The following is a 24,334-nucleotide window of genomic DNA, read 5'->3' on the forward strand; positions in this document are numbered from 1 at the left end:
GACATTGACGAATCATGCGATACAAGATAGCGTGTTATATTATTTTGATAAGCTCGACAATAACGTACAACATTTCATGGCAGATATGACGGTTCTTGATCAGGACTATATGCTGAGAAAAAGAAGATTTGATAAGATGATAGTTATTTGTGAACAACTCTGTAACATCAGATATAACTCAGATATGGAGAAAGAAGATGTGGTGGGATTTGATGAAGAAGTAGAAATACTACTTGACCAACTTACTGGAAGTACTTCTACAAAGCAGCCACTACTACAAAAATAGGCATTTGCCACCATCTTTTCGGTCGCAAAACAGTCGCAATTGCCTTGTTACGAGCATTTTGCAACCGAAAACGCAGTGGGAAAAACGCTGGTCGCTGTTGCTCTGTTGCGACCTTTTTGCGACCGCTATTACATTTGTGACTGCACAGGGGTCACAGATCTTGCAACCACTGCGGCAGTCAGAGATCTTGCTATCACTGATGCGCGGTCGGAGATCTTGCGACCACTTGCGAACTGCTGCTCCGCTGCAACGGCTCCTTTTTCGACCATTTTATCGTCGCAACGTTTTTGAGAAAAATATTATTAGATAGTTTTATATGCATACAATATCATATAAATACAGATGCAAACACAAATCTAACGAAAAAACTCTATCAAAGATGTTTAATGTTAACAAAAAGTTATTCGAGTTGTATATATAAATAAAAAACATGTTACAAATCAAAAACCAAAACTTACATACTTCTAAATATCAGCCCTCACATACGTCAATGTCCACTACATGCAGTAGAGCTTCGTACTTGTTAATCTTGTGCATATGAGCAATTTCCTGCACCAACCGGCCATTCGGATCTGCATCCCTTACAGCCTCTATGTTGTCTGCAACTTTGCATCCCTTACAACCTCCAAGTCGTCTGAAAAAAAGGCAAAAATAAAAAAAGAAAGCCCATTTGAGTAAACTTAAAGGCTTAAGCAAAAACAAAATTTAAAATTCAGAAACAGTTATACATTATCGATTCACTTAGTAAAACTTAAAAATTTAAGCTTTTCAACTAAGTGAATCTTTGGTTTTAACATCTTAACCAGATTATTTTAGTAGCCATTATTTTGATAGAAACGCTACCATCTTTCACCAACCTATTTACTACCAAAAGTCAAAACTGGACTTTTTATAAAATAGTAAGCCAATAAATAAATAAATATAGAGGGATCAAACTAAAATATCATCACAAGCAAATTGAAGAAATCCATGATAACGGGTCAACCCGAAATGTACATGTCTAAACGGGCTGGGTTGAACCAAAAACACCTTTAGTCCAAATATTTTTTTACTTTATTTTCTAAATACATAGAGGTTATATAAATCAGTAACAAAACTTTGTAAATATTACCTTTGAACTTGTGAACTAACTCTTGACCCTAGGATTAGTATCGGTCCAGATAATTTTTTCAACATTTTCTGGAATAAGATATTTATCCTTTGTGATTTTAGCAGGAGCTTCTCAGCATCTCTAAGATACAACACAATAGGCGAGTTGTTTGATGTGTGAGTAAGAACCTGTGGTGTAGGAAACATGTGTTTGTTAACTATAATGTGTTGATTAATATTACAAAAAAGAAAAAAAGAAAATTTTCCAACTGTTTAACATAAACAATTTAGGAGGTTGTACGCATAAAAATAGACTCTGGTTGACTTTCAAGTTGTTAGGCATTTAGCTTCTTTTTTTTTTCATTTGACACATTTCGAATAAAACACAATGGAATGGCCACTTGTTCAAAAGAAAACCGGTCAAATTTCCAACCTAGTTTTGTAGCAAAGAAAAGTAAAGAAGACATGATACCATGTATAGGGTCTGTACAAAAAGCTTTTCATCGAACGACCAGCTGCCTGTGCGTCTAAGCGGAGCTGAAAGGAGGCGACATCACATGCCAGAAATCAAAAACTATGCATTTTTTGCTATAATGATGCCACTTAGTTATTATCATTTAATACTTTTTCTGGATTTTTACCCGGATTCATGGGAGCAGAGTTTGAAGCAAGCTCATTCATATTAGCTGCAGTTGATGCATTTCTCTTAAGGGTTGGGGGATTCTGTAGACCTTCAGTCCCTCTGCAATTGAAAACGACACAACTAACATTTGCAGAATGCATGATATTTCAATCAACAGCTAAGGGGTACATAATTCATACCTTGATCCAAAACCTGCAATGCTACTTTGTCTACGTAAGCTCGCTGCAGAACGAAAAGATGAGGTTAATTAACATATCAAGTGGCGGTTAACATATGAGCTAAAATAGTAAATATCACTGGACTTGTTTACATAATGATGAAGTTAGTTAACATATGAGATAAAATAATAAATACCACTAAAGCATGGCCAATGAGATCCACAGTGTTGTCATCAAGACACTATTTAATAAAAAATTAATATATTATTGGTAATGTTTTCAGATGAAGATAACTGATGCTAATAGTTAACACATCATACATATTACAAAAGCTGAAAACATAACTTTCATTAATTTCCAAAGATAATCAAGCTAATATACTACGACCCCACTGCAACTAGAAATAAAATACCCTTACAAACATGCTCACATAAATCACCCCTTTCTCACCCATTCACAACCACATAGCATTCTTTGATCCCGGTTCCATACAACATGAACCACTCTTTTGTTTTGATAAACTATAATAACAAATTAAAGGATTAATGAAGATAAATAGCAAATATCCAGAAAAGAGCAGAGTGACAAGCAAACCTTCAAATCATGTCAATCCAGCCTTGCAAACCATATTTTCATCCAAATCAAGAACTAGCTCCAGATCAAAACTACAAATATTATGGTATTTCTAATTTTATAATTTGCATGCCCTTTACTAAACTTTACATAAGCATTCATATGTTAATGAACACGCAAGTGATTAAACTCACACAAGATTTTTATCAAACATATGGTGTGCATATGACATGTTCATGATTCAAATCACCTGATAATTCTTATCACACAAGATTTTTTGAAGGCACATTAGCAAGCTGTTCCTCATAATCCTGCAGTATGAAGAGTAGCTCCCCGAGCTTTAACCATCAGATTATTTATCAAGTCGAGTTAGACCTGTTAGGTAGACCATAACCAATTTTAACTAATTAAACTAACTGTTTGTAATTAACCGACACACAACTGAGGCCCAAATTGATGAACTAACGGGTGCAGTCGGCTTTAAGCACTAACCTTAATGAACTAACGATGCAATTAGCTTCTCATACGAATCGATAAACCTAAATCGTATGCAAACTAAAGCGATGAACTAACACAAAGCACATATTGAAATTCTCAAATCAAGAACTATCTGCAGATCCAAACTACATGTATTATGCTATTTCTAATTTTATAGTTTACATGCACTTTACTTAATTTTACAGAAGCATTCATATGTTAATGAATACACAGGTGATTTATCTTTTTGAGTTTACTTAATGATCTCTAAAATTAGTAGATAAAATCCATAAAAGTTGCAAATGAAAAGCGAATCAAAGGGGAGGCAAAAACTAGCAAGATTTTTATCAAACACATGGTGTGCATGTAAAATGCGTTCATTATTCAAATATCACCTGATACACAAACACAGTGGATGATAAACAGAATATGAGCCCTAATTAAGAGGTTTTATTACTTCAAAGTAGTGAAAACACATAACAAATCAACATGAATAAATCTCGATTGCTAGTTAAATTAACAAATTAGCAGCTATAAACAGTATGTGAGCCCTAATTTAGTTGCAGACTTGTTTTAAGTTGTTCCGATAAGAAATCCGTACACAGTGGATGATAAACAGAATTTGAGCCCTAATTTAGAGTTCTTAAAACAGAAATCAACGTGATCGAATCTCGATTGATAATTAGGTTTAGAAATTAACATACCTCAATTCCGTTTATCATCCACTATGTACTGATTCCTAGCTCAAATTCTTAGGAAATTGAAGAACGCGTGACCTCAAGAGATTTGCAGAACTCAATCGAAGAAGAATGTGTCGCCGCCGGAGATCAGTCTTAGAAGATAAAAGTCGCCGGAAACTGGAGCGATGTGAAATAGGTGATTGATTGTGAAATCAGTTAGTTCAAAAGTGTGGCCACGTGCTCCTATATACGTCGATATTAAAACAATGGAGAACAAATAGCTAGGTTAATCCAATTTATTTTTCCATACATAATAAGCTATTGCAACCGCCGCTAAGAAGGTCGCAAATCAAAACTACTATTTGCGACTGCCAGCCTCGGTTGTAAAAACTCCGACCGCTTCAGTTGCGAAAACTATGACCGCATATCCGGTTGCAAAAACTCTGACCGTCTATCCACCGCTTGCAAAAAATCTGACTGTCTATCCATCCGTTGCAAAAACTCTGATGGCTTGGCGACCGAAAATAAGCGGTTGCAAAAATTTCGACCGCTTAGCTACCGTGTCTAGTAACTACGCTTGTCGGAAGCAAATTTGCTTAATCGGTCGCTAAAATTGCTACCATTTTTTTTCGGTAGCAAATTTTGGTTGCAATTGCTCAATTTTCTAGTAGTGAGCTTCAGATTATCTCAATTACAGGAATGGCAGGGCTTGGAAAGACGACTTTGGCTAGAACACTATACAACCATGAATTGGTTAAGTATAAGTTCGACTTTCGTTTGTGGACTACTGTTTCTCAAATATATCTGAAGAAAGATTTGTTACTTGGCATATTAAGCTCTTTTAAACAATGTTCTTCCAGACGAATTATACGAAATGAACGAGCACCAGTTGGGGGAAAAGTTATACAGAAAATTAAAAGGTCGTAAATATTTGGTGGTCTTCGATGATATCTGGGATTGTAGGGTTTGGGACGATCTCAAAATGTATTTCCCAGATGACAAAACCGGAAGCCGAGTAATATTTACTTGTCGTGACATTGACATGAGTTTACATGTACCGTCTGCAAAACCGGCTCATGTTTTACGTCTTCGTACTGGACTTGAAAGTTGGGACATATTTAAGAAGGTGTTTAGAATGGGAATATGCCCTCGTGGATTGGAGGAATTTGGACAGGTGATAAACAGAAAATGTGAAGGTTTGCCACTTGCAATTGTTATAGCTGCTGGTCTGGTGAAGAACAATCTTTCAGCCACCTGGTGGGAACAAATTGCTGCAAGTCTCCGCTCATTTATGGTTAGTGATCCTAGACAATACATAGACTCACTAGCTTTAAGCTACAACCATATGCCTTCCCACTTAAGACCGTGTTTTCTCTTGTTTGGAGCATTTCCTGAGGACTATGAAATACCCGTGACAAAGCTAGCTTGGCTATGGATTGCTCAAGGATTCATACATGAAACCGGAAGCAGAATGCTGGAGGATGTTGCAGAGAATTTCTTGATGGACTTAATCAAGAGAAGTCTGTTGATGACTCAAAAATTCAAGTCTGATGGCCAAGTTAAAACATGTCGCATCCATGACTTGTTGCATGATTTTTGTTTGAGAAAAGCGGAGGAGGAAATTTTTCTGTCAAACAATTATAGGTACTAACACGTGTTTCTACATGAACTTACTAAATATAAGAATTACCAACCGAAGTATATGCAGGTATGGCACGCTGTCATCGATTCTTTGCTTTCCATTGGAGCTAGGAAAATCTCTTCAAGAGGGTGGATCAATTCATATCGACACATACAAATTTCTTAAGATCTTGGATCTAGAGTCTATTCTTATCTCAATATTCCCCTTAGATGCAGTACATATGATTAATCTGAGATACCTAGCCATTCAAGCAAATAATGGAAATCCATGTGCATCAATATCTAACCTTTTCAACCTGCAAATGCTCATAATATCCTCAAGGAAGAGTATTGTTGTACCAAAAACCATATGGAAAATGGTTAATCTAAGGCACTTATATATCAAATCCGGGGAAAACCTTATAGAGCAAGTGATACAGAAGGATGGTTGTCCTAGTCCCAGTGCATTGGCTAGCCTTCAAACCTTATCCCAAGTAAGTCCTCGATCTTGCCACAATATATTTTCAAGGACTCCCAATCTTAGGAAGCTTGGGTTTTGTGGACCCTTAATATCATCGCTAGGTGATCTGGAATTTCCAAATTTAGGCCCTTTGTCGCGCCTTCAAAAACTGAAGTTACTTAATACATTTTCGTACCCTAAAGCAACGAGATCATGCAATCCTATTATGTTTCCTGAAAAGCTTAAGAAATTGACTTTGTCAAATACTGGGATTGATTGGAAAGAGATGTGGACCTTTGCATGGCTGCCTAATCTCGAGGTTCTAAAATTGAAGTTTCAAGTATGCGTTGGAGAAAGATGGGAGACCGGTGATGCTGAGTTTCAGAAACTCAAGGTCTTGAAGTTGCATGATCTGGACATAAAGCAATGGATTTGTTCAAGGGATAATTTCCCAAGACTACAATGTTTGGTGGTTCATCGTTGTTTAGAACTCAACAGTATCCCAAAGGATCTCGGGAAGGTCTCAACATTGGAGGTGATTGACGTAAAGAGTAGCCTTTATGCACAAAGATCTGCAGTGGAAATTCAGGAAGAGCAACATAGTGAAGGAAACTATTTCTTGAAAGTCCACACATGGGGCTTCCCTACAAGTCTTATGGGCGTGGAGCTGAAACTGTTTTTAAATTACTCGGAATGGAATGGAATCCTTGACATTACCCGTCAATGAAGATAAAGAACCGTCAGTGAAATTCTCTGGAAAAACTGAGTGTCGATAAAGATTAAACCGACGGACAAAATCTGATCATATGCAAGGCACATGAGGGTAGTTTTGTAAATTTTCATATTTATTTAATAATAATGAAAACTAAAAAGATAAAATACTTTAAAATAAAACTCCATCCTCTCTCTCTTCCATCACCACCTCCATCTTCTCTACCACCACCATCACCAACCAAATCTCCATCATCAACTGCAGAGTTAGACCGCCGCCACCTCCCTACATAATAAATCAACTCCTCTTTCTTCCCCTTCTCTTTATTTGGCGTTAATTTCCAAACAAATTTCTATGGTTTAGATTCAAGAAAATAAACCCTTTTGGATTCAAGACAACAAATTTCCAAACAAATCACAATGGTTTTTGTTGTTTGATTTTGTTTTTTTCTGTTAAAGGTTGTGAATTCTGTAGATTTGTCACTAGGGTTCCGCTTAATCGGAACTAGGGTTTGAAATTTGGGGCTTTTTTTCCGGCGAGATTGTATGGCTCCGGGTTGTTAGATGCTGGTAAATTAAACAAAGGGAAGAGTAAATGGTGAGAAAGTCCACACAAGAAGATTGAAAAAACCCACCAAGACCACTGTCGTCGCCGGTGCGGTCACTGTTCACCTACCCCCAAATCCGCTTCTCCACCGGCCACTGCTAGTAACCATCAGACCCTAGCTGCTTATAAACACATAAATTCAATAAACCAACAACCATTCCATGTACTAGAGGTGATGAACAGTTGGTTCAAAATCTGGACCCCACCGGAAGCTAGGTTGTTAAACAAGTGATTGAGGGTTGGGTTAAGATTATCAAGTTGCTTTTTCTGAGTATGCTTCTTCAAATCCGGCGATTTTTCCGGTATGTGGTATGGGATGGGTTTTTTGGTTGGTGATGGTGGTGGAAATCTGGAATGAAGAAGAGAGAGAGAGAGAGAGAGTTTGGTTTTTGTTGTTTTTATTTCTAATCATTAAATAAATGTTGAAATTACCAGATTTAACTGAAAAATTTAACTGGGTTAGGGCTAAAGGACATAACGTGAAAAAGATTTGAAACATACAGTTTGTTTTCTGCCATTTCTTTCGTAAAAGGACGCCTACTAAAAAAACGTTTAAACATAAAGGACGTCTTTTGTTGTTTTGTCTTTTGATTATCAAGTTTATCTTGCAATTGGAAACTTACCATCTCCAATTGGTTAAATTGGAGACTAGCCCCTCTCAACTAATTAACAGCATTAACCTTCTGTTAGTCGCGGACCTTTAGGAACAAATATAATAAAAGGTGGGATCGTTATAGCCAATTCGTTAGTTAGGACCGGCAGCGACCAAAAGATGATAGTTTGGATTAATAAAATCCAATACACCTTAAATAAATGAACTTCCCGCAGAACGGTTCATGAATAGTTCACAGACTTTCGGTTCGTTTACAGGCCTTGCTAATTATATTAGTAGATAAGCATGTAGGTTTTATATATTATTTAATTAGGAGTTCAAGTCCATCTCTAATTGTACCAAGTCTGTTAGGATTAAACGAACACACGAACTGAACACGCACGCGAAAGCAATAAACGAACACGAGGATTTAACGTAGTTCGGTCTAAACTGGCCTACGTCCACAGGTGGCAACTAGGTATTCTTTATTGAGTGACAAGGGATTACAAGCACATATCGTTGTTTAAATAGAGAATGAACTAGGGTTTGTAAATTACTGAACAAGAAAACAAAACCGGGCCGGGCTTTGGTCTTGCCACCCTACACCCATCTACCCTTTGGACTTCAAATAATAAATCGGGCCTAAACAAAAGGCCTACGAAACCCAACAAAGTCATGGTCTAACCTAATCAAAGCTGTGATTATAATTGAGTTTGTAATCAGATTTAGAGTTATATTTTTCTAGTTATAATAGATTGAAAGTTATTAGTTTAAAAAATTTGTACATTGGATAAGGTAATCACATTCCATTGACAATCTGTTAAATGCTTGACGGATTTGTGTGTTCCTCAGAACCTGATATAGTTATTATATCAGGAGAGAAGCATGGCTGACGCTCTTGGTCTTCGCATAAAGAAGTTAATCAAATCCTATACGACATTTGACATCTCAGAAGAGAAAAGGCACCAGATGCCAAGAGAACGAAGACCGAACCTCTTGATGGTCTCATGAGTTACCTTAGAGACATGATGGTAGGGTATGAAAATGAGCAAGTGCTGGCTTTACTGAAACAAATGGAAGACGCGGTGGAGACATTGACGAGTCATGTGATCGAAGGTGGTGATTTTTTAAATTATTCTGATATTCTCAGCAGTGTTGGACAGAGTTTCAAGACAGATACGAAGGTTTATGATCCGGATATACCGAGAAACGGAATATTTGACAATATGATAGTTATTTGTGAACAACTCTGTAATATTAGATATAAGTCAAATGTAGAGGAAGAAAAGGCTGTGGTGGGATTTGATAAAGAAATAGAAACACTACTTGATCAACTAACCCCGACTTCTGCGAAGAAGTTTCAAATTATCTCAATTACAGGAATGGCTGGGCTTGGAAAGACGACTTTGGCTAGAACATTATACAGCCATGAATTAGTTAAGTATAAGTTCGACTTTCGTTTGTGAACTACTGTTTCTCAAGTGTATAAGAAGAAAGATTACTTGGCATATTAAGCTCTTTCAGCAATGTTGTTACAGATGAATTATACACAATCAGCGAGCACCATTTGGGGGAAAAGTTATACAGAAAATTAAAGGGTCGTAAATATTTGGTGGTCTTTGATGATATATGGGATCATAGGGTTTGGAACGATCTCAAAATGTATTTTCCAGATGATAAAACCGGAAGCCGAGTAATATTTACAAGCCGGGACATAGATGTGAGTTTACATGTGCAGTCAGCAAGACCTGCTCATGTTTTACGTCTTCGTACTGAAGTTGAAAGTTGGGCGTATTTCTGGAAAAGGTGTTTAGAATGGGAATATGCCCTCGTGGATTGGAGGAATCCGGTCGGGTGATTAATAGAAAATGCGAAGGTTTGCCTCTTGCAATTGTTATAGCTGCTGGTCTGGTGAAAAACAGCCTTTCAGTCGCCTGGTGGGAGCAAATTGCTTCAAGTTTACGCTCGTTTATGGTTAGTGATCCAAGACAATACTTAGACTCACTGGCTTTAAGCTACAACCATTTGCCTTCCCGCCTAAGACCATGTTTTCTCTTTTTTGGAGCATTTCCTGAAGACTATGAAGTCTCCGTGACAAAGCTGACTTGGCTATGGATTGCTCAAGGATTCATACATGAAACCAGAAGCAGAATGTTGGAGGATGTTGCGGAGGATTTCTTGATGGATTTAATCAAGAGAAGTCTGTTGATGACTCAAAGAATAAAATCGGATGGCCAAGTTAAAACATGTCGCATCCATGACTTGTTGCATGATTTTTGTTTGAGAAAAGCGGAGGAGGAAATTTTTCTGTCAAACAATTATAGGTATGGCATGCTGTCATCGATGCTATGCTTTCCATTGGAGCTAGGAAAATCGTTAAAAGAGGGTGGATCAATTCATATCGACAAGTACAAGTTCCTTAAGATTTTAGATCTGGAGTCTATTCTTATCTCGGTATTCCCTTTAGATGCAGTACATATGGTTAATCTGAGATATCTAGCCGTTCAAGTGCATGATGGAAGTCCACATGCGTCAATATCTAAACTTATCAACCTGCAAATGCTCATAATATCCTCAAAGAAGAATATTGTTGTACCAAAAACCATATGGAATATCTTTAATCTAAGGCACCTATATATCAAATCTGGGGAAAACCTTATGGAGGATGGTTGTCCTAGTCCCGGTGCGTTGGCTAGCCTTCAAACCTTATCCCAAGTAAGGCCTCGATCTTGCCACGATATATTTTCAAGGACTCCTAATCTTAAAAAGCTCGGGTTTTGTGGACCCTTAATTTCATCGCTAGGCGATCTGGAGTTTCCAAATTTAGGCGCTTTGGGGCACCTTCAAAAGTTGAAGTTACTTAATACATTTCCATACGCTGAATCAACGAGATCATGCAATCCTATTATGTTTCCTGAAAAGCTTAAGAAATTGACTACGTCAAATACTGGGATTGATTGGAAAGAGATGTGGACCTTTGCATGGCTGCCGAACCTCGAGGTTCTAAAACTAAAATTTCAAGCATGCGTCGGAGAAAGATGGGAGACCGGTGATGCTGAGTTTCGGAAACTCAAAGTCTTGAAGTTGCATGTCTAGGCATAAAGCAATGGGTTTGTTCGAGGGATAATTTCACTACAACGTTTAGTGGTTCATGGCTGTTTAGAACTCTACAGCATCCCAAAGGCTCTCGGGAAGGTTTCAACATTGGAGGTGATTGAGGTAAAGGGGTGCAACCTTTGTGCACAAAGATCTGCTGTCGAAATTCAGGAAGAGCAACAGAGTGAAGGAAACTATTTCTTAAAAGTGCAGACATGGATCTTCCCTACACATCTTGAGGGGGTGGAGCTGAGACTATTTTTGAAGGACTCAGAATGGAAGAATGGACTGGAATACATTGTCCGTCAATGAAGATAAAAAGATGTCGGTTAAATTATGTGGAAACACCGGGTGTCGGTAAAGACTTCACCCACAGATAAAATTGGACGTTACCATCGGCAATTTGATCGCTAGGCACTAGTCGGAAGGTGGGGTAGGGACTTGGCGATTAATCGAGATTAATAGGAATTATTCGGGTTGGAATTTATATGTAATTTTTCAAAAATACATGAACATACCAAATTTTTATATGTAAAATTTTCAATTTTGACCAACTTTGACCAACTAAGGATTAACTGGCGAGTGGCGACTAGTCAATGAAGTACCGACTAACGGTTAATCGGGGATTGATCGGTGACTAGGCGGGATTTTACAACCATGGCGATTTCTTTGTCTGTCCAAAGTCTGTTCTCTGGTGGTGTTTTCTTAATTCTGAGAAAGTTATGATAACTTTTATTGTAACCATTTTCATTTATGAAACTCAAACTTAGTGTCATACTTGGAATCAAACCTATTCAAAGGACTTTTTGCCATCCAGAATCCAGACCTCACCCATCTAAGCATATTATTATTTAATAAATAGCTAAATACAGATAGTTTTATTTGATAAAAAAAACATCTTATATTTCATAACACAGTTTCAAAGCTAAAGATTCTAGCTTTTCAAAAATGAAGTTCTGCAAGCTTGCTTAAAGTGAATTTGGTTCCAAATAGGCAATCAATACAGTTTCATTAAAGAAAAAAAACAAAAAACAAAAAACAAAAAAAAATAGCAAAACATATAAACAGTTTTCCTTGATGAGTAAAAGTCAGAGGGCGACCATTTGTTGACCAATGACTTTACAGCCGGTTTACTTCTGTACTAGAAGAAAACTATAAACGCAAGGAACCGACCCTCACCAACACCCTGGTTCTTGTTTCATATTCATCCCGCCTGATGAGGCGAACATCATTGCCTGCCAGTTACAAAACACAAAACAATATCAGTATTTCATAGATTATTCCTGAAAAACCAAGAATAACTTAAAGGTTAATCACCTGAGCTTTAATAGAGAGAATCGTATCAGCAAGATCCTCGTTTAGCGATACGGGCAGTGGTGGCCCGGGCACGAATCTCATGCTGCAAGAAATAAAGTGGAATTCATATCCATAAGCAGAAATAAAATCAATATAATTTAATCTAACATACTCGTTTAAGATGGCGTTAACATTGTTCTTCATCTGTCTTATAAGATCAACATTGTCCAGAAGCTGTTGATTGATGTTGAAAAGCATCAGCAAGACTAGTCAACCATACAAAATTTAATTTGTGTTGCCATTCTTTATTGTTAGAATTGGAACAGTTACTTACCCTAAGTGCAGAGATATTAATTGAGATCTGATCAAGAAGTTGTCTGTTCTGCTCCACCAGATGCCTTATTGAGCCTCGTAATGCTGCTTCAACAAATAAGATGCTGTTATGTTAATAAAAGTATAAAATCATCACAAGCTTCAATAAATATGACCTAACATAGGTTCTAAACGATCCGAGCTGAACCAGGGTGAGCTCAGACTCGGCTCGTTTACAAACTGAGCCGACCTGAGTCGACTCCTTTATCTTAACAGGCTGAAATGTTGAGCTTGAGCCACCTCATGACTCGTCAAAGCCGGCTCGTTTATTTGTTAAATTTTTTTGGTACATTTTACACATAGGGTTATAATTTTTCGTTAACTAGGGTTATAATTTATATATACTAAAATTTGGGCTTTACAAGCCAAACGAGAAAGTTTAAAATCTTTTACTTTTTCATTCAAATTTGGGCTTTATATTAAGCAAGGAACAAATGAGACAACGAGCCAGCAAACGAGCGAGCCATGAGCTGAGCTAACCTTGATTCTGACTCAGCTAGTTTACAGACTGAGCCAGCTTGGCTCATTTACATGCGAGCCAATTTTTAGCGAGTTTCGAACAAACCACAAGCTTTTTGAACAGCTCTAAGCTAAACACTTACCATCAACATGAATACCATCACCTCTAACTCGATGATTCATCAAAACTGAAAGTGGGTTCACATTAATACTCGGAATTGATGGTACACTCGGGTTTGAGGATGATTCCATCAATTTATCCTGAATTAATATGAGATGTTCGATGATGAGTGTTGTACTAAAAATACGCTGCAAATGTAGAACGAAAGGAAGTATTTAATCACGATGTAAACAGAGTATTAGACATTAATTCTTACAAGCAATTTCTTAATTACTATCTCGAAATCTTGCAAAACTCATCTCATGTAATTGTGGCCAAGTACCTATAAAATGCTAATATTTAACAACCATTTATACACATCCCAGTTTACAGCATTATTCTAACTTAACCAGGATACAACAAGAGTTCCCATATTTTCACATTTAATGCACTTACTACTACTTAAATTAATTCAAATAATATTAAAAAAAAAAAACATCCACCTCAGATATTTCAAACATACTTTAATAGTCTACCTTGTTATCTTTTGACTTTTTCCACAAATTCCGTTCCTCGTGTTTCCTTCGTTTTGTCTGAAAAATATCTCATCTCAGTAAAAATTCAAATAAGTAACATTATAATGTTTAAAACTGAAGATATAACTTTCTCACCCCCATCCACCTACACCTGATTGCAACATCGCGAACGGTTTTATTACGCAGTGTGGAAGCAATCTTGACATATTTTATCATACCAGATTCATCCGCATATCTACATGTATTGTACAAGATCAATGACATATAAGTTAACAATAATAATTACGGGTGTGCATGAAACCCAAAAAAAAAAAAACTGAACCAAAAGAAAAACCGACTGTTTGGTTTTATGTTATTGTAAAAGCCAAACTTACAATACAGTTTTGGTTTTGCATTTAATAAACAAAACGAACCGAATTTATAGATTTTCATTTTTCTTATTTTTTTGTTCTAAGTAATTTATATGAAATTAATAAATATTAACTCATATATTTAGCCCAATTTTAATAATCACTAGATATTAATTAACAACATGTTTAAAGCTTAAATTCATTATTTTGGGCCACTTTTTTATGGGCCAAAAGTTTCCAGCTCAAATAGCAAAACTGAACAAACCGAAACCAAACCCAGCCCAATTCGAAAACCAAAAAACCAAAACCGAACGGTTTCCAAAAATTCAAAAACCAAAATTTCGGTTTTTGGTTCGGCGTTAGCCTAAAACCGACCCAAACCGAACCATGTACACCCCAAATAATTAAAACACAATAAACACACAATTGGATAAAAAGGCATACTTGACAAGTGCTTGTTCAAGCTTATACTGTTCTTCAACCGACCACTCGCCATCCAAACCTGGTCGGTGCTTCGTCTCGGGTACCGACTCAACCGACGAACAACCCGAACTCCCCGAAAAATTCAAGCTTGTTGTTCTGTTCAATCTCTGCAAATCCTCCATCATATTCATCTCAGATTGACCCTCCGTTTGACCAAATGGAACCGATACAGCTCGTTGGTTCATACCAGAACCATCCATTATGTGCACACGAGTATAATTACAAACCCAATTGCAAAATTACGCACATTTCGAAACCCTAGATTCTGAAATTGGATCGAATAGATGAACAATTGAACAATCCGTTGATATCATTGATACCAGAATCAGCTTAATTGAAGAATAGCCGATTGAATCAGTGAATTGTGGGTGGAATTGAATTCGCCTAATTTGAATTTGAAACCCTAGAATGAAATAATAATAATAATTATATTAATTGAGTGGTGGGTTGAAATGAATGAATCCACTTGATGAGTGAGAAGCTGTGATTGGTTGGTTGCTGTTGGCGCCTTGTTGATTTTCAGTTTGTATTTATTTTATTATATGATCTGTGTTGAGCTTTTTGTAAAAATGTAGGACTAGTTGTGTATCATGGGATTTAGCAAAAAGTGACACATTATTGTCACCATTCTACCAACCACCATAAATAAAAGGTGTTCTTTTTTATAAATAAAAAACAAGAGGCTAAAACAAAGGTGTGTGTGTCAAGTGGTTAAGTGCTAATAGTCTTATGTTGGGTTTCAGAGTTCAATTTAAGAAAAGAAAGGAAAGTAAGAAAGAGATGATTGTGTTCCAGTATTTTTTTAAGGAAAAGAAAGGAAAGTAGATGATGGTGTGTTCCCAATTTCAGTAACTGTTTGTGAGTTCAACTTAATGAAGGAAAGGAAACGAAAGGGAGGGAAAGATAGGGAAGCTTGTGTTCTCGAATTTCATTTAAGAAAGGAAAGAAGAAAAAGTATGTTCCTGAGTTTTATTTGAAAAAGAAAAGAAAGGAAAGTTGGGGGTTTTGTAGTACAAATTATTTCTTTCCATTTTGGAAGGAATTGGATGGGGGGAAAGGAAAAGAAAATAAATGAAATGAAATGAATGGAAATGTTTTTCTTTCCTTTCCTTGTTAAAGGGGAGAAAGAAATGGAAAGATAGAGAAAAAGAAGAGTAAATTGTTTCCTTCCAAAATCGAAGGAATTAAATTGAAAATGAAAAGGAAAAGAAAATGAAGGGATAGAAATGACATGGGAGAGAACGGAAAGAAATGGAAATAGTTTCTTTTCCTTTCCATTCTTTCATCAAGTAAACTCGGGAACACAACATAAAGGAAAGGAAGGAAAGAAAATATTTGTTGTCTTCCCTAGCTTCGTTAAAGAAAAGAAAGGAAGGGAAAAGAAGAAAAAGAAAGAAGAAAAAAGGAAAACTTTCTTTCCAAATTGGAAATAATGGATGGAAATTTCCACCTGCATGATTTGGCCCATCTTTCTTTCCTCTATGATATGAGAAAACATTATTTGGTGAGACAATGTAGTCAATAGCAGGCAGAGCAAAAAAGAAGGTCATTCGATATAGACCGAATGAGAAGGATAAATCAATCGCCAATGTTGATGCAAAAGGAAACCCGTAACCGTGCTTTCACTTCAAAACTAAAGGGAATGAGTCGAGGTCAGGAACTGAACTATGATGTGCTGAAACTTGGTTTATAAAACCTAACCTAACTTAGACACTCTAGTTTTAATTTATAAATCTAGACTAACCTGATGCTAGACCACTAGACAGGCAAGTGCACCTATCGACTGTAGTAAAGCCTAATGAAGTCCGGATGTCGAACCCACAGGACACTAGCAACACCTAAACTAGACTCTGACTAAAACTTAAGTAAATTGATTTAACTGATTTTTTTGGGTTTTTTTATTATTAAATATAAACTAAATATACTTAAACTAAGACTGACACGGAAACAAAATTGGAACGAAACTTATATAGGGGAAACAACTACCTAGGTAAGGAATACTACTAGTAAACTCGTAAACTCTCGGAATTGGATTTATGATCGGTAACCGGATTCTAAAAATATGAAACTTCAGGCATAACTAAAGTATGCTAGATCACCTCCCGGTCTCACCAACAATACATAAGAACCCTAAATATCATGTAAAGCTCAACGGTTTAATGGTTCGGATCACCTCCCGGTCTCACCTTACCTAACTATGCTAAGGTACCCAAAGATTAAATCACCTCCCGGTCTCTCTAATCACAATATGCCCTAAAGCGTAAAGGGGTATTATTATTAAATTCGGTTATAATTCGGATCTGTAAGAATCTAAAGAAATCAGGGCAACTCACTCCCGTGCAATCACCACCCAAACCCACAAAACACCAAAACAGTCGACACTTAATTACCTCCCGGTCTCTCAAGTGGCAGAATATAAGGTATCTCTAAACTCTCAATTACCGTTCCTATAGTAAACGTTAACAATAAACCATAAACTAGTTGTAAACACACAGTAAACAACCTAATTCGCATCCATACATGAAAGACGTTCACAAAGACGCATATGGAACAATAAAATAATCATAAATTAATACCAAATACGCAAACCAAAGACAATAAAAAGTTTTACCAAAGCATGAACCAATCAATAAACAATCCAAAACCGAAAATAAAACGAGTCTAACAAAGTATTCATCCAAACCCAGGCAGTTTCACAGTCTAGCCGCTCATAATAATTGATGAAACAAAAATAATATACGAATTACGGTTCATCGTAAAAGAAAATAAATATTATTGAGCTACTAGCCTGATTAAATTAATTCAGCTACCTGCTTGCTTGTATATTAATTCTCTTTTTCCTTTTTAACTTTTTGTGTCGTGAGTTTCTTCAGCAGCTAGGCTGCTTCTTTTTTTTCTTGTTTCGATCTTCCGTCCGCCACACAACGGGGACGGACCCCTCTTCCCCTAATTCCTTTTTTTTTTCTTTTTATAATATATGGAATGATAGGGTTTTACTATTTTCCAAAAATAACGAAACTTGAGCCATACTCCAGCACTCCACCCTAAGATCTTGGTCCATAAATACTTTGAAGCCCATAACTAATTCATTCTTTATATCTTTTGATGTCTGGCTCCAAGTCTTCATATCTAAAATAAATTAAAACCAACATAAAATAATATTCAATGAATTCAACTTTGGTGTGGTTAAAAGTTACGTTCGTCGGTCTCAAATTTAGTAAAAATATATGTTTTAGCTAGTTACCTCTTTAAAATTTTTAAAATTTCAATATGAACCAGAAACGTCAATAAATTAATAAAACAACCCTAAATATAATCAAAAGTGTAGGAGATATATATATATATATATATATATATATATATATATATATATATATATATATATATATATATATATAAAATATATATATATATATATATATATATATATATAATATGCATAATTCAGACCATATCAAACTACCTGCTTTCGGATCAACTAAAGCAAGGGCAAATACTTCCCCGATTGTTAGAAGAGTCACTTAACTCGCTTTCAAGAATCGAAATCTTGCTTCCAATTAATAAACTAAAATGAAAACTTTTAAAGACGTTACAACAGGTTTAAAAGTCAACGGTGCTGGAACTGCTGCAATTGCTTTAGCTGGAGGGTCTACAGCCATCATGTGGCTTAGGGGTTGCATCTCGTACGAAAGTTAATAATATGCCACTTCTACAAATAGCTCGTAATTTACGAGTCTCTTGAGTTATCTATTCCCTATTTTTTTTTCTTTTTATTTGATTTGTTTTTGTCTATAATTTTTATTATATTTGTTTTATTTATTATTTATAGGACTTCTCTTGTGTAACATCCTAAAATTTTAATGATGAATAAAGAAAGCTATGTTTAGTGATTTCGTGTTATTAATTAATATCGGGTAAGGAGCGGATCATGGATTTAGATTAATTGAGATGGGTTAAATGAGAATGGGATATAAGGGATATAAATATCCCCTAAACCCAAGATATCTTTCATTCCTTTCATTTTCTAATACTCCAAAAAGAAAAACACACACACCACACACCACACTTCGCCGGCCGGACCAAGGGAAGAACCGGGCAGATCCGAGAGAGAGAGAGCGATTAGTGTGTTAACAAGTTAAACGAGATCATAACAAGCTCAAAAAGGTATGATTCTTGATCTTTGAAGTTTAAAGATCCAAGCTTTTTAGTGTATAAGCGACCGAAAATGGTCGGGAAGCGTAGTGGGTGATGTTGAACCATAGCAAGGGTGTTAAAATCGCTCGAAATGCTGGTCAGAAACCGAACAGCGGCTGATCTGGACAACTTCGCCTGCAACTGGGCAACTTCGCCTTCAAAGCGATGAACTTCGCCTGCAAGCTAAGTTCGCCTGATGAACTTCGCCTGCAAGCTAAGTTCGCCTGATGGCAACTTCGCTGTAAAGTTAAGTTCGCCTAACTGGTAACTTCGCCTGAGGCCAAGTTCGCCTGATGACAACTTCGCCTGAAGCCAAGTTCGCCTGATGGCAACTTCGCTGTAAAGCTAAGTTCGCCTAGCTGGTAACTTCGCCTAAAGCTAAGTTCGCCTAAGGTTAACTTCGCCTAGAGCTAAGTTCGCCCGAGGGTTAACATCGCCTAAAGTCAAGTTCGATTAGAAAATAAATTAAAAATCTAATGAAAAATGTGTTAAGACAGTTAATGGAAATAAAATTTTTCCAAGCTGACCTGGCAGCTCGACCCCAGCCAGGGGCTCTGCCCCTTGGACCCTGCTAGGGGCTGCCGCCCCTAGACCCCGCTGCCCCCGGACCCCCGTTCGTTGTGGGTCATATAAAGATAGAAATACATTATAAGAAGTGATAGTTAATTAATACGTATACTTGTTATACAGTCAGCCGTGCACAACTGAAGAAAGGGATTACGATTAACGGTGAACGTAACCGTGTTCAGGTGAGTTTCTAGCCCCATTTATGTGTTATGTTTTCGGGGCTGTGTGCATACTCAATATGTTTGTTAATACGCTTATCCTAAGAGATAAGTGTATGCCTTATGTGGATAATGTGAAATGTATGAATGATTGCTTGATGGTACGTGAACGATCTTCGGATATTGCACGTACTGTCAGGTTGTAACGCTATGTATAAGATAAGTATGATATGTATGCTTATGTGTATGAAAATGAAATTTAATAAAAGAAAGAAATGACGGTTGCATGGTTGTATGGTTACGAAAAGGGTACCGAGCCCTAATAATACTCGAGGTATGATGTATGGTTGTATGGTAACGAAGAGGGAATCGAACCCTACTAATATTCGAGAACTAGGGAACCGAACCCTACTAATATTCGAGGAAAGAGGGAAACCGAGCCCTAATAATACTCGTGGAAAGAGGGAAACCGAGCCCTAATAATACTCGTGGAAAGAGGGTACCGAGCCCTAATAATACTCGAGGAAGGAGGGTACCGAGCCTTAATAATACTCGAGGAAGGAGGGTACCGAGCCCTAATAATACTCGAGGAATGTAGGGCGTAATGCTCCTTATAACGTAAGATATGAAGGTAAGTTAATACAAAAGAAAGAATGAAAGTATGAAAGTATGAAAGTATGAATGAAAGAATATAAGTTTATGTGTATTATATAGTGTATGATTAACTAGAACTCACTCAGCGTAGCTGACTTTTAGTATGCACGCAGGTGAGTAGGATGAGGCAGCTCGCTTGAGGAGACACGTGGCATTGAACAAGAGCCTGGCATCTGAAGACTTATGATGTTTTAATTTTAATGCTTTAATGTTGAAAGACAATGGATGTTTTGAGACAAGTTATGAATTATGTAATGTTTAATGAAAGTTTTATATTCCGCGTAAATGTTTTAATTAACTCTGATATTTAGAACTGTGTTTATGAGTAAATCCAACACGAAAGTAGGGCTACCGGTAACGGGGCCTTACATCTTGTTAAGACCCTATGAATCGATTCAAACCCCAGATTCATACTAGAACCACGATGATTCAATAAAAAGACTAAGTTAAACCCAAAGATTACCTGAGTAAGAACCATTAGATCATCGCTTATTCCACAAATAGATAATAAGCAGGCATACGGGAATAGTATATGAAATCACATAGGCGACTGGAGATGAGTGTGGTTAATACTTCATAAAGCACCTTAGTAATTACTAGTAATTCCCCTATCGACCGTCTTGTTTTCTGCTAGCTTTAGTCTAGAACTATACTATCAAATTAAACGTCGAATATCCCTATGATGCTAGCCAGTGAAAAAGGAAAGAGTCTACTTCTTTGCTGGCTTGACTCCAGAACTAGTAGAGGAAGGAAGCGATGATCGGTCTTTCCCATTAAGCGTAATCCCCCTAGCCAATGAAAGGACTACTCTTCTTGGACTGTGAGTGACGACACCAGATCAGAGCTAAGTGAGAGACGCTAAATACAATTAAACTGCTTTATAACTACTCAATTGATAAGTCTTGCCTAAGCTCTAGACTTGAATGAAGCAGCCTGGCTGAAAGTCGTATTTGCTCTGGCTTTTCTTCTCTTGTTCTCTTTTCTTAGTTAGGCCCAAGAAAGTACAAGATATATTTGACTAATATACTAAGATGATAGCTAGAGACTAGAGATGAGAGTGTGGGATCTAGATTTGTAACAAATATTTTACTTATGCAAATTGTTATGTACCAAAACCAAAGAATATCGTCGATGGGCTACAAAAAAAGAGGATCCTACTTCGCTCATGTGCAGTCTTTTAACTCTCCTACCACTGGTAAAGCTAGCAGTCGAGAAAATAAAGGGGAAAAAATGGCGGAAAGGAGAAGAAAGGGAAAATAATGGAATAGAAAGGAAGGGAAATCCTTTCTCTCCGTAAGTGAACTCAAGAACATAACCTGATTTAATGGGATTTTTTTTAGTAGTGGGTTTCCTCCTTTATGATGTTTTTGGATGAGTCAAGCCTAGAGCGTTAAAATCAGTACTGGCAGTTCACATTCCGTCTCATGAAGACTCACCCGGGTATTTTGGGTAGTTCCAAATGTACATTGTTAAAAAAAAAGCAAAGAACAAAGGTGTGCCATACTGCCATGTCTATTTTAAGGCTTTGATGTGTGCCTAAGGGTGTGACTATAGAGTGTCTGGTACAAAGGCGTCAAATGTGCACAAATGCATCTCTTATTATACTCATGGAAATGGGCGTACTTGGATGAGTGTGAGTGTGAGTGTGAGTGTGAGTGTGAGTGTGAGTGTGAGTGTGAGTGTGAGTGTGAGTGTGAGTGTGAGTGTGAGTGTGAGTGTGAGTGTGAGTGTGAGTGTGAGTGTGAGTGTGAGTGTGAGTGTGAGTGTGAGTGTGAGTGTGAGTGTGAGTGTGAGTGTGAGTGTGAGTGTGAATAGTTTTTAAATAAAATATTATTATATCAAATGAAAAAAATTATTGGTTGATAATTCCATGCTCGTTGTCACACTCACAAAAAAGTTGCCCACTCATCCACATAGTGGCATCACATTTACTAACTTTCGATCACCATGATCTTAATATTACTTCAAAAAAAAATAGATTGTTTTAAGTGAAACTCGGGAATACAAACCTTCTTTTTTTTTCTCTTATTTTTCTTTCCTTTCCTTCCTTAACCCGAGTTGCACTTAATGAAAGAAAGGAAAGGAAAGGGCGAAAAGAAAGAAACATGTGCTCCCAAGTTTTATTTTGAAAAGAAAGGAAAGAAAACATAAAAACCTTGTGTTCTCAAGTTTCATTTAAGAGAGGAAAGGAAATTAAGAGAAAATATAATGTTTTATAGAGTAGATGCTTTATTTTTACAATTTGAAAAAAATTGGATGAAAAGGAAAGAAAAAAGAAAATGAATTAAATGAAAGGAATGGAATGGAAAGGCAAGTTTTCCTTTCCTTTCTTTTCTTTCGTTAAATAAACTCGGCAACGCAAAGTGGAACTCAAGAACATAGCGTAAAGGAAAGGAATTGGAAGGAAAGAAAATATTTATTGTGTTCCCGAATTTTATTTAAGGAAAGAAAGGAAGAGAAAGAAAGAAGAAAAGAATGAAAACTTTCTTTCCAATTGGAAAGAATTGAAAAGAAAAGAAAAGAAAAGAAAAGAAAAAGGAGAAGAAAGGGAAAGAAATGGAATAGAAAGGAAAAAAGAAATATTTTCCTTTCCTTTTCTTTCACTTGATAAGTGAACTCGGGAATACAATGTTAGAATTGAAACTTGATTTAATAGGATTTTTTTAAAGTAGTAGGTTTCCTCCTTGATGGTATCTCGGGTTACTCTGGGTCAAACCTAGAGCGTTAAAATTAGTATTGGCTCTTGACATGCTGTCTCGAAAGAACTTAATCGGGTATTGACGGTAGTTCCAAACGTACGTTGTTAAAAAAAAGGAAAAAAGTAAAAAACAAAGGTTTGCCATGTCTATTTTAAGGCTTTGATGTGTACCTAAGAGTGTGACTATAAAGAGCGTCTGGTACAAAGGCGTCAAATGTGCACAAATGTATCTTTAATCATACTCATGGAAATGGGCGTAGTTGGATGAGTGTGAGTGTGAGTGTGAGTGTGAGTGTGAGTGTGAGTGTGAGTGTGAAAGGTCATCAAAGAAAAAAATTATTGGTTGATAATTCCATGCTCGTTGTCACACTCATAAAAAACTTGCCCACTCACCCACACAGTGGCATCACATTTAGGGGTGTTCAGGATTACTTATTTTCATCCACTTATATCTTATAAATTTTTTTAAAAGAATAAGATGTTTGGAATTGCTTTTAATATGAGAGGAAAAAGTTAATAAGTTACGCTTTTATAACTTATTAATTTAATAAAAAGTTATAGAGAGGTAAAATAAGAAATCCCAAACACCCCTTACTAACTTTTGTTGAGATCACCATGATCTTAATATTACTTAAAAAAATAGACTATTTAAGGATTGAACATACCGTAAGAAACTACCAAGCTTTTTTTTTAACGTCTAATATTTTTCCCATATATTTTACCGATGTCTCAAAGATATTTATTTGTTTTCCTTCTCTTCCTTTGCTCATGTCAAAACTGATATGCCGCATGTCAAAATGAGAGAAGATCTTAGTCAAAGAATGGACATTTATTCTGTTTGTGTCTCGTACACGGATCTTTACATTGTGTTCCCGAGTCTTATTTAACGAGGGACAAGCAGAGAATTAGAAGGATGTTTAGAAAACCCCTGTTTTTTACGAACTTTTTAAGGAAGGATATGAAAGGAAAATTCAAGTTTATTTCTTTTATTAAACTAAATTCCTTCAAAATTGGAGAGATTTAGAAGGAAATGATTAACACATAAAATCCATCATTTTATTTCTATTTCCTTCGATTTCAGAAACACAATAGTTAATTAAATATTTCCCTTCCACACCGATTTTCGTCTCTCCTCAATTCCTTTACCATTCTTTTCTTTCGATTTTCGTCTCTCCTCAATTCCTTTACCATTCTTTTCTTTCGCTTATTAAACTCGGAAGACAAATCATGTGGGACTATTACATGAGGCATGCTCCTTCAATAAACCAAAAAACTATTATTTTGTTCCCATATTATTCCATATTGAAATATTGAAAAGGTAGGAAAGGGGAGGCCAATTATTTATTGAAAGGAAATCCCACCTAACCCACCCCCTCCCCAATTATGTATTCAATACCCAAGCCAGATTCTCAGTTATCACTTCATGCATCCATGTATTTTTACTCTATAGGAAGAAGTTATTTCTTTTATATTTC

The 24,334-nt window shown here is 36.4% G+C and overlaps 3 protein-coding genes across 4 annotated transcripts; 2 read left to right on the forward strand and 1 right to left on the reverse strand.

The window, feature by feature from the left end:
- Positions 1–4,587: 4,587 nt before the first annotated feature.
- Positions 4,588–6,713, forward strand: LOC143591066 (putative late blight resistance protein homolog R1B-16). The gene is made up of 2 exons (XM_077071381.1): positions 4,588–5,550; positions 5,615–6,713. The coding sequence occupies exons 1-2, from the start codon at positions 4,781–4,783 to the stop codon at positions 6,711–6,713; spliced, it is 1,869 nt and encodes a 622-aa protein (XP_076927496.1). The 5' UTR covers positions 4,588–4,780.
- A 2,998-nt stretch (positions 6,714–9,711) lies between these two features.
- Positions 9,712–10,992, forward strand: LOC143591067 (putative late blight resistance protein homolog R1B-16). Its single transcript, XM_077071382.1, has one exon. The coding sequence runs from the start codon at positions 9,712–9,714 to the stop codon at positions 10,990–10,992; it is 1,281 nt and encodes a 426-aa protein (XP_076927497.1).
- Positions 10,993–12,070: 1,078 nt separating this feature from the next.
- Positions 12,071–15,078, reverse strand: LOC143591069 (uncharacterized). Of its 2 annotated transcripts, none has more exons than XM_077071385.1 (8): positions 14,550–15,078; positions 13,891–13,990; positions 13,756–13,812; positions 13,263–13,380; positions 12,623–12,705; positions 12,461–12,522; positions 12,310–12,391; positions 12,071–12,227 (listed from the first exon to the last, which is right to left on the reverse strand). In XM_077071385.1, exons 1-8 carry the CDS (start codon positions 14,786–14,788, stop codon positions 12,168–12,170), a joined length of 801 nt encoding a protein of 266 aa, XP_076927500.1. In that variant the 5' UTR covers positions 14,789–15,078; the 3' UTR covers positions 12,071–12,167. The 2 variants fall into 2 exon arrangements, with proteins under 2 accessions (XP_076927500.1, XP_076927499.1); XM_077071384.1 differs by having other exon boundaries at positions 13,263–13,428; positions 14,550–15,077.
- Positions 15,079–24,334: the final 9,256 nt, after the last annotated feature.

Source organism: Bidens hawaiensis, unplaced genomic scaffold, assembly GCF_021521415.1.
Source record: "Bidens hawaiensis isolate Kalapana, Puna unplaced genomic scaffold, B.hawaiensis_p1.1 tig00039165_1, whole genome shotgun sequence".
Lineage (NCBI taxonomy): Eukaryota > Viridiplantae > Streptophyta > Magnoliopsida > Asterales > Asteraceae > Bidens > Bidens hawaiensis.